Source organism: Ricinus communis, chromosome 5 (genome assembly GCF_019578655.1).
Source record: "Ricinus communis isolate WT05 ecotype wild-type chromosome 5, ASM1957865v1, whole genome shotgun sequence".
In the NCBI taxonomy this organism is placed as follows: Eukaryota; Viridiplantae; Streptophyta; class Magnoliopsida; order Malpighiales; family Euphorbiaceae; genus Ricinus; species Ricinus communis.
The window spans coordinates 1,895,899-1,910,992 of NC_063260.1; the positions used below are offsets into that span (position 1 = coordinate 1,895,899).

Genomic DNA, 15,094 nt, shown 5'->3' on the forward strand with positions numbered 1-15,094 from the left:
TTTAGAATACTTCCATCAACGTCCCAAAGTCTCCCATGGATGTGCCATATGAAGTGTAAAGAAAATCTGGATAAGATTATTATTATTAATCTACTTCTCTCTTTTTTATACTATTCTTTTTCCTCTACAAGCATCGTTTTTCTTTACCATTTCCTCTTTTCTCTCTGCAATCCATCGTTCTTTATTAAAGTTCTGCGTCATCCCACTGCAACCCCATTCCCCATTCTAAAAAACAATTATTGTTTTCTGGAAAGGGCTTTTGGAATCTTTGTTTCTTAAGCTTCACTTGTTCTTCAAGGCAGGCAAAGAACTAAGGGGAAAGAAAAGGAAAAAAAGATTGGATTATGTGCAGAATGGTGTAAATAGACAGTCCATGCATGATGGAGGCCAGAAGGCATTGACTAAAATATAGTAAATATCTTATATAAACATATATATCTATATATGAGTAAAGAAAATGACTAGCAAAAAGAAAAGAGGACAACTCTTGAAGTTAGTCAAGTGCCAAGACAGATTGCTCTTGACAGGTGAATGTATTAAGTTTAACTTTTTATCTCTATATCAAGTGAAATTTTATCTTTATCGCGAGTGTAAGGAGATAGCTATTGTCTGTTGTAGTCCACCGTCTATTTGCTTTCAATAGATAAGAAACAAAAATGCCAAGGGGGAGAAGTTCTGATGTGGAAAATGGAACATGCAGGGACAAAGGTGGTGTAGATTAGTAGTAATGTTTGCTTTAATTTAGTCTCATCAAGATATGGTTTGCTCAGTGCCTTTTATCTTCTTTTTCTCTGCATTGACGAATTAAAATTGTTTATTTATATTATCGGATAACATGTATTTTGATTGGCCATGAAGCATGACCAAGTAAAAAGAAATTATCTTATCATTTTATGCCAAAATTTTGATCAACGAGAATGACAAAGAATAAAACACTAAACGTATGTTTAATAGGATATCAATAAAGCATGTAATAAAATTATGATTAAATTGCATGCTTTATTATTTTATATGATAGCGAAAAGTTTCAATGTAATATAATAACAAATATATCATATAATTAATTATTTTTAATTTGACTTAATGTTCAATATACAAAAAAATATATATAATTATATTACTTATAATATATTTATATTTATTTTAATTACTTTTTTTTTAACATAATTCAAACATTTATAAGCTTAATAATTCATATATTTATAAATTTTCAACCATCGCGGATCACCACCGTCGATTAGCATTCGACGGTCAGTCATTGGAATCAAAATTCAATAATCGGTCACCGGATTTCAACCATCATAAATATTAAAAAAAAATTAATATATTTTTTTCAATAATTTATACTCCGGTCAAATCTGAATATAAATTAATCGGGTATATTTGCATAAACTTATCATTGAATGCCAAATATTTTGCTAGAAATAAATCTATGTGCTGCTAAATTATAACACTCTCATCGACCCAAGAAGAAAATGGAATATGACATGGTTCCTGGGAAAAGAAAGAAGTGACATTTTAGTTCTTGCTCATACAATTCTGAAAAAATATTTAACTTCCTGGAAACTTGCAAGAATATCTATTTGAGCATATGATTTGTAGTTTAGGAAACCCACTAAGCGGAGCTCATCGAATTGCAAGTTACAACTGTTCTAGAATAAATGCATATTTATAATTATGAATTTATATCAATTAATTTAGCACTTTAAATTTTAATTTTATTTAATATATTTCTGAATTTTACTTTTTTTAATATTTAAGCACCTTTAATTTTTAATTTAACACTTGTGTTTTACATATGGAAATATTAAACGAAAACAATGATCAAACTTTAGAGTAATTGGTACTAGATTTTTTTTTTTGTTTTAAAAAAAAAAGGCTCTAAAAATGTATTGTTAGTCTCTAATGTACAAACCAAATGACTTGCAGGAAATGATTTGGGTTTTGAAATTTGTCCACACCAGGGATCTTATCCATTTACAGCCAGCAGCCGGCAACATTGAAATCATTAATTAATTAGTTAGCTATATATTCCTAGTCATCAAATGAAGAAGTGAAGTTTGAAGAACAGCCTCAATTAAGCCAAGAACAAATAAAGATCAGGATTCGCTTTTGGTACAATATATATTTCACATGAAAGCCTTTCCATGGCAAAATTCATGTATTCATTATATTCATACCTCGCAAGAAAATACTAAAATAGAAACAAAGTTACTAAGCAATCAAGTGATGTAATACTATTACTTATAGTATTTCGTAAAGAGTTGTAGTGAACTTTTCATTGGTCTGGGGCTAAAAATTGAGAAAAGGAAATTAACAAAATGGAAAAAATCAATGATATTTAATTTCAATTTCGTTATAATCTTAAAATTTATTATATTTTTTAATTATTTGATTTTAATTTAATTATAATTTAATTATTTTGTAAATAAAAGATTGACGTGTAGTAAGAATAATAAAAAAAAATAAAAGTGATTAAACGCGAAATGATTAAATTTATAATAAAAACTAGAGTTGAAAAATTGATATAAAATAAATTCTAACTTTAGTGAATAAATTGAAAAGAAATGTAACAAATAGCCATCATTAATATAAAGCAAAAACTATAAAATTGCCTGTCAACTAATTAGGAAAGGCCAATTAGATATCTATTTAATTTTTGTCTCAAATGCACTTTAAAGATTAGTAAAACAAACCAAATGACTCATTGTCATTTTTAGGATAAAATGCAGTTTATTCACTAATTTTGTCACACGACCTTGATTTAGTTATTTTTTTAAATTTATAAACTTTTTAGCTCAAATCTTTATATATTTGACTCAAATTAATTCTATTTTAAGAAAAAAAATGAGAGTCATTTTTTTTTAAAAATAAAAAATAATTCAAAAATTATAATGTTATTCAAAAATTATTTTATAATTTAATATAATTAACATCATAAAATAATGAGTAGTTATTACCACTATTATTTTCGTTGAAACCACTCTCATTTCCACCGTTCTCGGCACCACTATTAGTACAACTGTCTTTTTCACTATTATTATTAAAAAGAAATAGTAAGAACAGTATAACAATATTTATTTTTTTTATTATATTTTATTTAAATATTAATATATATTTTTAATTTAAATAATTTAATATAAGAAATTAATATTTTTTTTAAAATTTTTCATTCTATTTACTCTCTTTTTAGAGAGTGTATAACTCATTCTTTTATTTTTATAAAAATTGAGTTAATTTAAACTAAATATATAAAGATTTAGGTTAAGATGTCAACAAATTTTAAAAATTGCTAACTTAAACTGAACAATAATGTTAATGGTTAAATTGAACTTTATTCCTTATTTTTATTATCTTGCAAATCAGAGTGATTATTCAATTTCTCCAAAGATTATGTTTTTCTTTTAAATATTTTAATTATTTATTACAAATTGTCATTTACCACATTACTCTCAACCGCAAGCTTTTATATCTAAATCATAATAAATAAAATTTAAGAAAAAGTATAAAAATTGACAATATGGTTTAACCTTTTAACATAAGATGTCATTTTTTTTTGTGACACTTTAATATCTAAGAATTATATTATTAATATTTTATATCCAAATTCATTAACACTGTTAATAATTTAAAAGTTAAATCTCAAATGAAGTCCAATCGTTGCAAAATCAGTCTTATCGAATATATGACGAGATATAAATTTTTTTAGTCTTATAGATCATTCAAAATTCGTCAGAATTGATTATAATTAAAAAAAATAATTGAATTATGAGACTATTTTTTTTTTTTCTCCAAACTTTATAAAAATTGACATGAATAGTATTGAATGAAAGCAAGTTGGTAAAGAATTAAATAGTGATAAAATTGTAACCAATTAAATACTAAATGAATAAACTACAACTATCTAATTAAGTACTAGTTATTATACTAAAATATCACTAAATAAACCATTAAAGTCATGGCCACACATAAAACGTTATTAATATGAACACTCCAAGGAATTAAGTAACCAGAACATTAAAAAAAAAAAAGAAATTAGACTCACAAGAGGCATAATATTTTATTAATTTTATATCTAAGGAAATAACAATACTTAAATTAGTACAGCAATAACCCACACCACACATATATTATTAAAGATATTGGCAACTGTCATCAGGGACAAAGAGACAATATAGAAAAGATATAACAGTAATAAATGTACAAAAGAATTAGATAAAAAGTTGAAGGATACATACATGAACTGATCAAAGTTGGCACAATATAAGAAAGCTTTGAAAAATATATTACATTAAATTAAACAAGCAATCATAGTATACCCCAAAATACTATAAATCTATTACACCTCCAAATCAACTTGAATGTCTGAAACATTAAAATTCTTCAAATTAAGAAAAGAAAATCAAGATATAACCCACTTGCTCATCTTTTGCTCTTTGTCCGAATCCAGAAACATGATTGCTGATGTGGGCAATTTTCACCTTTTATCCATTGTATGCATTACCATTTCCATCACATCTTTGCACCTGATATCAATATTTTTAATGTCCCAATAATCCTTCCTCCAAGTTGGGTAAGCAAATACAGCAAGCACAACCCCCACAATTGCAGGCCAATTGCCACTTCTGACTCTTGGCACATGTTTAAAATTTTCATACCCATAAGAAAAAATAGTACACTCTCTCGTATTCATATGAACAGGAGGTGAATCCGATGGACTGAATCGCTCTTTGTTCGTAAAAGAATTTCAAGTCGTAAGTATTGGAAGAGTCTTTTCTAATTTTTTTTCTCCCTATAGCAAACGTACGGTTGGCAGGATTAGTAGAGCTGCCACAACCGCCAAATTGCCGCCAAAACAGCCATGCTACCGCTGATGACATAAGGTGACGTCCTGCGAGCGCCCGCTGAGACATCCACAGCTTGTGGATACTGCCCGTTTGCCGACTTTAAACTGCAACCACCATCGCCAATTCACATCAGAATACACTTTTTTAATAAAACTTTGCAAACAGAGCACGAATATGGTAGTAGCCAAGAAAAACAAATGAGACGTGCGGACCATATCATAGATAATATAAAATAGAGAATGGCCCCCTGGTTTAATATGCAAAACCGACCTTTTGTAAGTCAAATAATATCCTAAAATATCACAGCTTTCACTACAACATGCTAAAAAAAGAAAAATGGCAGGACTCTGTAAAATATGTAATTCACATAAGAACCGACATGGACTCCGATTTCTGAATGATCCAAAAAGGACAACTGGGTAAAGCCTATCACGGACTATGGTTACGTTTCTTACTATGGGAGGAAAATTTTTGAAGCCTAATTTGCGTGCAGGAATTGCATAGCTATGCCAGTGGTAATTTACCTGGTGGAAGGTGAAGGACAAAAGCTGATTTCGTAATCGGCTCCTGCACAAGTGAAAGTGCTAGTCCCGTCGTCATAGGCGTAACTATAAGCTCGAGGGCAAGCAGTTTTGAAGAATTCTGAGTAGGAGCTGGGCTTGCAGGTGTTAGGATTGCCATATTCTCCACTGCAACAATATTCAGGATTCCCAAACGCTTCACACGCACTTTTACACGCTACGCTCTCACCATTTTCACTGTCCATAACCTTAAGCTCTGACGGGCATGCATTGTTTAACTCCACCGAACAGCCTGTAATTGTACAATTCCCACTTGCACCGCCTTGTGGTGATATTAGCATTGGCAGGTTGTAGCCATCAACAAGACTAACATCATAGAAGTCGAGCCCGTTAGCTCCATTAAGAGTGAATTCCGCAAGGGTGGCAGGAGGAGCAGCGCCATCACCAGAGCATTGGATTGTGGTGGAGCCACAGTCCCCTGTCAGGCAAGAGAATTTCCCAGTTGTGGAGTCCTGAGAGCAAAGTGTTCGACCCCATAAACGGCCAGACCATGCTTGCGGCACCTCAATTGAGTTCGATTCGCCAGGCTGCAGGGCGAAACCGGTTGTGGGGAGCTGTGAGGTGCCAGCGTTAGAGAGTATGCCTGGCCAGACAGGATGGCTACACTTGTTTATGATCGTGAATGTAGCTGAATAAGCACATGAGCACATAACAAAGACATAAAACAGAACGGGAAAGAGTTTCTGAGCAGGACCCATCTGGGTTTTCCACTGTTGATTAATGGGATGCAGAGGGTCAAATTTTAAGGCATAAAAAGGTTATGGAAAGTGGAGAGCATGTGGTGGGGAGAATGGAGAATTGGGGCTTATTTATAAGCAAAGCACATGCACCCCAACTCTGGAATAAGGTCGGTCAGAGTGTATGAATGTGCATATGTTTGTTGTTTTGTAATTTAGTCCTGTGCTTCCTTAAGCCACAGGGAAAGATGTTTGTTCCTGTTCTACCAATGCCTGTGTGGCTCATGCCAGCATAGGAAAATTACAAATAACTAAGCCTGACCGACTCTGAAACTAATTGTTCAAGAGGGTCATAATTGAGGCTGTGAAGCCAGCCAATCGTCATATTTTTGTAGGAGAGCCAAAGAACAAAAAACTTTTAAAAATATTTTAAAATTAAAAAATTATTTTTACTTTAATTTTTTAAAAATTATTTTTCAGTTATTTTTTAATTATCTTTTATCCATAGACAAACACCTTAATCTTAAAAAAAATCATAAATTTAATAAAAAAATAAAAGACAAGAATATTTTTAAATTTGTTTTTTAAAAAATAGCTATACCATATAGGAAAATTATTGTTGGCCCTAATTTGTGCCTATGAAAAATTGCAAATAGTTTTTACATTCATAAATTAGTTTCTTCTGCTAGAAACTAATTTAATATAAATATAACTTAAAACAATTTTCTGCTTCTAACTTAATAAGGATTCTCCATGTTGATAATAATTACGTACCATTAGATTATGCATATGATATTAATTGCAGTAGAAAGTTTATAATGCTACATGGTGACCACAGTTCATTTTATAATTTTGTGAATGTCGTTAACAAGTGTTGTTTAAACCCAAAAAAAGATAATCCATTTTTTTATTTACAGAAATATAAATTTTTTTTTTTTATTAATGTTACTGATAATTATTTTTTTCATTAGGTTATGAAAATATTCAAGTAATATAACAAAGAAGTTGAATTTCGATTGAAAATTGGGATTCAGCCATGATTTTATTAAGTTAAGAAAAAATAAAAATGAAAACAAAAACCGTCATATTATTTAATTGGAAACCATACTGATTAAATTGTCGCTGTGATTTAAAATCTCATTAAGTTAAAATGAGTATTAATATTACTATAATTTATACATCACAACAGTTGGTATCTCTTGTGATGATATAAGAACTGATTATAATAATACAGAAATAAATTGCATTTAAAAAATAATAATATTTTTGAACGATATAAATTGCATTTACTAAATCAGAGTCTCATCATCAGTTAATATTAATAAGTTAATAATAAAAATTATATAAGCAAGAAGTACTCTATTTAATATTTTAATAAATAGAAGAAAGATAATTATATTTAAAATCAGGAGGACCACTGAATCTTATTTTTATTATTATTATTATTATATTTTGGCAGCAAAAATTGAAATTTTATATTAAAAGAATATAAAACCCTGACATCTCTATTTTCGAAAAGCTGGGCCTGGCTATGTAAAAACAAATGAATGTGATTTAGGCTTTTGGAAATAAGCAAAGGATGCGTTGAGATTCTGCAAAAGGCATGAGGTGAATGTCGTAATTTATACCATCATGCACATTCATACACTCTGCCTTACTGCAGGATTCTCCCAATATAAAACCCCTCTGCCTTACTGCAGGATTCTCCCAATTTATACCATCATGCATTCGTAATTCAAAATTAATAAGGCCAACAAGTTGGAATTCACCTCTGAATTTTGAATTAAAAAGGATGTAATTAAAATGACAAAAAAAAAAAAAATTATAATTTAAAATTAAAATCTAGACTAATTTTAAATAATAGATAATTCTTTTATATAATTTAAACTTTATATACTTGAGAATGAGCCTTCAAATAAAATTACTATACTTTTTAAAGCTTTGAGAATGTAATTAAAATATGTTAAAGTTTAGAAATTTTAATTACATTTTGACTGTCTTTTCTTTCTTAAAAAAGAAAGGTCCTACGGCACATGAATGCATTAAATTGAGAATGTGAGTACTAAGATCTCTTTACTTCAAAATTAGGAGGCAGCGGTCAATAGAGAGGAGAAAGAATAAATATTGTCTTCCTAGTCCAAGAGAAAATTCTTTATTCTTGAAATATTTTATTATTTTTTTAAGAACAAATTTGCAGTGAAGAATTTATAGATGCAAAGTTGTGGTGTCCCTTGGAAGAGTGGAAAAGGTTTGTTTGTGCGCACTAACAATTAATAAAATTTATATCTTACATCAACTTGTCTAAGAAAACATAATTTTAATTACACAAGTAACCAACTTGATGAATTCTACTGTGCAATTTGCAACTATTTTCAAAAATAATTGATCAATTTATTTTTTTATTCTTAATAAAGAAGTTTTAATTTTTATAATTATTATTTTAATCTTTTCAAAGACTTAATGTCACAACCAAATTTATTTACTTCTTTTTATTAATAATTAATATTCATTAGCATGTCATTAAACATGTCATTTGCATCATGATTATATATGATCTATTTTATTATATTATGTGGTAGATAAATAAATTATTTAGTTACATATTGATTTAATTGAAAAGTAATGATTTTGGACTAAATTGAAAAGTTAGAAAGAAAGAGGATTAAATTGTAATTTGCCTATTTCCACACCAATATACCACCTCTTTCATTTGTTCTTATCTACGTATGCTTTCCAATTTCATTTTCTTCTTTGTCTCTCTCATTTTTCTCCTTTCCTTCTTCAACTTTGATTTTCCAAATCAAACTCTACAAAACTTTTAGTAAGTGAAAATCAAATTCTTCTTTTAAGCTTGAAAGATTTGGGCTTTCTTAATCAAGGAAAACAAAGGTAAGTAATTTTAATTGCTTGATTTTGCTGTAAATTAGGGTTAATGATATGAAATTGTTGATGATTATGTGTTTTGGAATTGTTTAATCAAGAGTAAACATGCTTTTACTTGTGATCTTGAAGTTCGAAATTTCTGGGCAGATTTTTCACTTATGATTTCGTGACCTTAGAGGCTTTATCTCGAAAATTTTCAAACATGAAAGTTGTAGGTATATGTCTCAAGAATATCTCTGTAAAATGGTTTTGCAGATTGTTGAGTGAGTAGGAACTTATGAGGTTCGATTTTGCTGCTGCTCTGTTTTTGGTTCAGCAGGTGACCTGGTTTTTGTGCTGACATTTTGAGGCATTTAGAGGCTGAACCAAGCAGAGAGTTAAACATGAAAGTTGTTCATTTATATATGTAGTATATGTCTGAAAAATTTCATAATTTTTGGTTGAGTATAACGTGAGATATGTTGAACTTAATATGGCCTGCCCGAAACTGTTTTAAGCAGAAATCGGGCTTAGGATTCAGAAATTTGTTGCTAATTGTGTGTTTCACAACTTGAGCTAGAAAAGTCCAAATTGAGTAAAATTAGTGTCTATAGAAACTTTAGAATGTTAACTTTATATCTGGAGAGTTTCATCAGAAAATTCATTTGTTTGATTGGTCATTTAATAGGAAACTTTTTCTGTTCTGTTTAGATGGAAATTTGAGCAGCTGTATAGAAAATGCCATAACTATTTCTATACCAATGATTTTGAGGTGATTCTTTCTGCTATGGTTTCTATAAAAATGGAAGTGTAATTCTGGAAAATATGAGATTTTTATTAATTGTACATAAGTTTTGGTGTAATTTCTAAGTCAAGTACCTACAAGCTGCCTTCATCAACAAATATGTTGATTTGTTGTCATTCATCTCATGCATCATATTAATATCTAGAATATATGTTATTTTGTTGAAATGTGATATTTTATTGATAATAAATATATATATATATATATATATATATATATATATATTTATGCCTTGTGATTGAATTCATATTTGTATTGAATATGTGAATAGGTTCATCCAAAGGCAAGGAAGTGGTAAGAGAAAAGAATAGGATTACTTTGTTATCCTATAACTTCCCAGTAAGTATTTAATAGACTAAACTTTGTGTATATTGAGTAGGGACTGTTTGATTACTTGATAATTTCTTGGTTGACCGAGTTGATATTAGTTATGTTTTGGCTTGTTATAAAGTGAATTGATTGTGATGTGTTGTGAAGTGAATTGATTGTGATGTGTTGTGATGTGTTGTGAAGTGAATTGATTGTGATGTGTTGTGAAGTGAAATGATTGTGATTAAGGATTGATGACTTTTGTATGGATATTGTGTGATCGGAAAGTCGAGCCGGATAGCTACCCGAGTATGTGAGATGGCAAGACCGGTACGGACGGATAGTCTTGTCAAGTGGTTACTGAAATTTAAAAATGTGAGGAAATGTAAGGATGAGTCATCTGATCCTAATTTGATAGAAATAATGTGGAATTGAATTATTTGACTTGGTTGAGTTTGAGATTATTTGCATTACGTGAGATGAAATTATATGTTTATGAGAATAACTAAAATGGTTGATTTTGTGATTGTTAGTTAAGTGTTGGTATAATTTTCTGTATTGATAAAGATTTGATAATTCTAGCCTAATATACTATAGTTTAGTAAATTAAATGCTTATTGAGTCGCTAGCTCATTCCTTAGCAATTTTTTTTTCAGGTTAGTGCAGTTGTAGATAGCCTTAGTTGTGCATTGCTCTTTTTGCATCAATCAATATTATCAGGTGGGCCAGAGGAGTTATCTAAAGCATTGGGGCATTTTGGGAACTTGTGTGAATTAAACTACTGTATAAATATTTCTTATATATATTAAGTATGTCATGCCACTTAAATTGTATGAATGTATATTGTAACTAAGTAGTAAATTATGTTTATAAAGTTATATATATATATATATATATTGCTATTCAATGGGAAGTTTGAGTTGGGGTGTTATACTTAACATATAAATCTAATTTTTAAATTATAAGATAAATTAAAAAAAATAGTTGAGCAAACTCGATTGGATAATAAAACTAGCAAAAACCCGGCTCACTTAGTTCGATTACATTGCTATCAATAAGCAATTAAAAATGTAAATATACTTCGTTCTTGATAATTTACAAAAAATAAAAAAAGAAAACAATTCACCCTTCAAGTAACCTGTGAAATACTCAAAAGAGTATTAAGACTTGAACATGTGTAAACTACACATAGGTATCAATCAAAGCATGAAATGACCCAGGCAAATGCCAGACAATCTGTCAAATACAAGCTTATACATAAAAGCATTCCTAAATTTTCAAACCGACACGGCAATCACCAAACTAACCCTCGCATGTAAGTTCAGAAATTACTCAACTAGAGATGTTTAAAGCTCTTCAAATTCAAGTTAATGAGAAAATGGCTGTACCAAATTCTTCCAACATCTGTTTTCTACAGTAGATTCTCAAGACAGCCATCCAAAGCAGCCGTCATCAGGATTCTATATTCTAAGTGAAGATTCTATGGTGACTTTGTTTTGTACAAAGTAAAAACTATACTCCGTCGACAATCGACAATTGAAAACTATACTGAGTTAAAATACAAGATCTCGTGTACTTCTTATGTCCAAAAAGTTGCAAAATTTCTACATACCTGTCATATATTCCACATTTGCATAATACGCAAAGATCACCAGTCTACCGGTTCTTTGCTTCCGAGTCTGGTTTAAGTGTGTTACGCGGAAGCGCCCCTGCTATGACAGGTGAGTGAGTACCATAATCTTAGTTGTTGCTTACAGTGATTTACTTCCGCCCCTGCTATGAAATGTGAGTGAGTACCATAATCTTAGTTGTTGCTTACAGTGATTTTGTAGCTAATATCTTCAAGCAACAATTTTTTGCACTACTTCTGCAAACCTATAGACTGTTACTCTGTCAGCAACAATGTTTCATCAATTTGAAAAGAGTACAAAAACAAAACATGAGATTATTGTTCGTCTACAAGGTTTCAATCATTACTAAGTAAATCAAGTGATATAATGAAATAGAATCTGTTGAGGTCACTGGTATTGCAAGAGAAATATAATTCTAGGAACTGCAATCCATAAACAAGGATATTATTTAAGAGCTTAACTATAATATAGAAGCAATGTCCACATAATGCCTTCATATTTTTATGCAATCAATTCCATGAGCCACCATACTTTAAAATATTACATTTTATATGAAGTACATTTCCTAAAAATATGCTCACAATAATGGAAACATACTACATATGCACTGCAACACTTCCATGAAAAAGTGGCAGTATGTTACCCTAGCACATGATAGATGTTCATACCATATGTAGTTGGGCCAACCCAGATCTCAATTAAAGTCAAATTAAATAAATGATAATCTCTGCTAGCTTGCCAATTGAAACTAGTAACGACAGTTCAATAATACCGTCCTACCTGTAAAATGGTTGTAATTTTCCACCAGTTGGGAATCAAACATAAGGTGGTAAATTAGTTATCAACCGCATTTTCTTTTTAAGAAAATTAACACAACAAGTTGCTCCATACGGACAACAGAATACGTAGCACTAGAATATTAACATAGCTGAGCAGGAATACAAATACATAATCAGGTTGTCAAATTGAATTTCTCTAATATGAGCTACAATTTAATGATCAAGCTGACATTACAACTGCTTATAGACCCAACTTCAGTGTAAGAGTGAACCAAACCTCTGCCTAGACTATATGCCATTCTCTAAAAATACACCACACCAAATCTCATAAGAATTGGAATATATTCCCAAGATTAGGAGTTCTAATATATTCCAACTTTCAGTTAGTGTCACATAAATATAGCCTATAAGCTAAGTGCAAAGTGAGAATATAAGAAAATATGTCACTAAAGGGCTGATTCGCAATCAAATACAAGATGCAAACTTCAAAAGAGAAATCAATACCATCACAAGTTGCAAATAATGAAACACAAAGCAAAACAAGATTCACATTCCATGCAAATGAGAACAGCTCAATTAATTAGGAAGCCACTAACAACAAAGAAAAAGCCTAATTCTTTAAGGAACCATATATGTATTCGTCAAAACTGGGAAAATTTTCCTCCAGCAGCAAACAGAGGACATTACCAACTTGGATCAACACAAATCCTATGTATATAAATTGGATATTAATAAGAAAAATTAAAAAGACAAAGCAAGACCCCCAAAAAAATCCAACGAAAACAACCAAAAAAAAAAAAAGAGAAACATGTGCTATTACTCTTTTTTCTTCCCTCTAATCATCATCAAGACTTGTTAGGACACTCCCTAGCAAAATGCCCCTCCTCCCCACAGTTAAAACATCCACCGCCGCCGCTACCGCCTTTACCCCCGAATCTACCACCGCCGGCGCCGCCACCGCCAGCTCCTCTAGCACTAGTACAATCCCTAGCCAAATGGCCAAACCCTCCACAATTATAACACGCCCCGCCGCCACCTGCACAATCCCTAGCCAAATGCCCATACCCTCCACAGTTAAAACAACCACGATCGCGGTCGCCACCACCATTGTTATTATTATTATTCCCTCTTGTAGTACAATCCCTAGCAAAATGCCCTGTGTTACCACACTTAAAACAACCACCGCCATTGCTATTACTGTTATTGTTATTATTGCACTCCCTGGCAATATGACCACTGCCTCCACAGTTATAACACCCACCACCACCACCACCGTTGTTATTCCTCCGGGTGCTGCTGCTGCTCCAAGAACCACCAAATCCACCACCGCGTTTGGCGGGACCATCACCACCACCACCTCTCTTATTGTTGTTAGAATGATTAGCTTGAATGGGACCACCACCAGGGGCAGTAACATCAACAGCTTGATATTTATTATCATCAGAAAGAGAGACAGTGAATTCAACTACATCGTCCTCAGCAAGAGAACGATATCGACCATCTGATTTGATAGCAGAGTGATGAACGAACAGATCCTCACCACCATCATCTGGTTTTATAAAACCAAAACCTTTCCTGTCGCTAAACCTCACTACTTTTCCCCTAGATCTCACTCCTGTTTGCTCCTCTGCCATTGATTGAGCCATTGATTTCTGTATCAATAGAGCAGAGCACACCAGCGTTTTATGTGAGAAGAGAGATCTATCAATTTTTTAGGGTTAGATTTTATAAATACATATATATAAAGAGAAGAAGACTGAAGGATGTTTTAAGAGAACCCTAATTTTTGCTAATTAGCCCACCGCCCTTTGTGCTTTGCTTAATTAATGTATCGTAATTGTTGCTTAAAACATATTTGATTCCTTCCTATATAATGCTTTACAGTCTATGGCTAGTCGTGGGATGTCTTTTTGGGCTTTTCAGCCCAAAAACATAAGGAAAAATATAGAATTATCCTTTCCTTTTTTATGAAATTTATATTTTTTATTTTTTCATTTTATATATTAAAATAGAAATATGATCTTTTTAATTTATCGTTTAAGATTTACAGTTTTAATCAATTTTTAGTTTTTTAATCGTGTTGAGTAAAACAATAAAAAATAATTAAAAAATATCTAAAAACAATTACAAATTTGAAAAAATAATATTTTTGATAAAAATTTATTCTATAAACATACTTTTTTTTTATCAATTTTAATATTTCAAAAAATTTCTAAAACATCAATTGATTTAAGATTTATTTTACTCAATAGCTCTAATACATATAGATTTACTATAAATATATTTGAATTATAAATAAGTCAATCCTTTTATTACATATTAAAAAAATAAAATATAAACAGACGGTTTTCAATTTTAAACCATTTAATAATTTTAATTAATACTATCAATTTTATTATAGAAAATATTAACAACTATCTATTTTTGCTAACTTATATAGTTCTTTTTGAATAAAATTTAAAATAATTATCCAGTTTCATACTACACTTAAGGAATAAAAATATTTATGTATTAAAAAAATTATATGTGTTTTATTTTTTTTCTATAGCTTTTAAGTACATTTAATATATTTTTATATTTTTTAGATTATAAATATTAATAGT

General features: G+C 30.4%; 2 protein-coding genes and 1 long non-coding RNA gene across 6 annotated transcripts; 1 reads left to right on the forward strand and 2 right to left on the reverse strand.

Annotated features, from left to right (window-relative positions):
- Positions 1–4,264: 4,264 nt before the first annotated feature.
- LOC8287935 (thaumatin-like protein 1) lies at positions 4,265–6,267 on the reverse strand. Its single transcript, XM_002533757.4, has 2 exons — positions 5,372–6,267; positions 4,265–4,951 (listed from the first exon to the last, which is right to left on the reverse strand). Exons 1-2 carry the CDS (start codon positions 6,124–6,126, stop codon positions 4,819–4,821), a joined length of 888 nt encoding a protein of 295 aa, XP_002533803.2. The 5' UTR covers positions 6,127–6,267; the 3' UTR covers positions 4,265–4,818.
- Positions 6,268–10,414: 4,147 nt separating this feature from the next.
- Positions 10,415–10,903, forward strand: LOC125370094. Its single transcript, XR_007215844.1, has 2 exons — positions 10,415–10,466; positions 10,738–10,903. It is a non-coding gene; the product is annotated as an uncharacterized LOC125370094 (long non-coding RNA).
- Positions 10,904–11,065: 162 nt separating this feature from the next.
- On the reverse strand, positions 11,066–14,321 carry LOC8287934 (cold shock domain-containing protein 3). 4 transcript variants are annotated; one of them, XM_002533756.4, is made up of 2 exons: positions 13,312–14,321; positions 11,066–11,854 (listed from the first exon to the last, which is right to left on the reverse strand). In XM_002533756.4, the coding sequence occupies exon 1, from the start codon at positions 14,135–14,137 to the stop codon at positions 13,337–13,339; it is 801 nt and encodes a 266-aa protein (XP_002533802.2). In that variant the 5' UTR covers positions 14,138–14,321; the 3' UTR covers positions 11,066–11,854; positions 13,312–13,336. The 4 variants fall into 4 exon arrangements, with proteins under 4 accessions (XP_002533802.2, XP_048229945.1, XP_048229944.1 ...); XM_048373988.1 differs by having other exon boundaries at positions 11,066–11,857; XM_048373987.1 differs by having other exon boundaries at positions 11,066–11,956.
- Positions 14,322–15,094: the final 773 nt, after the last annotated feature.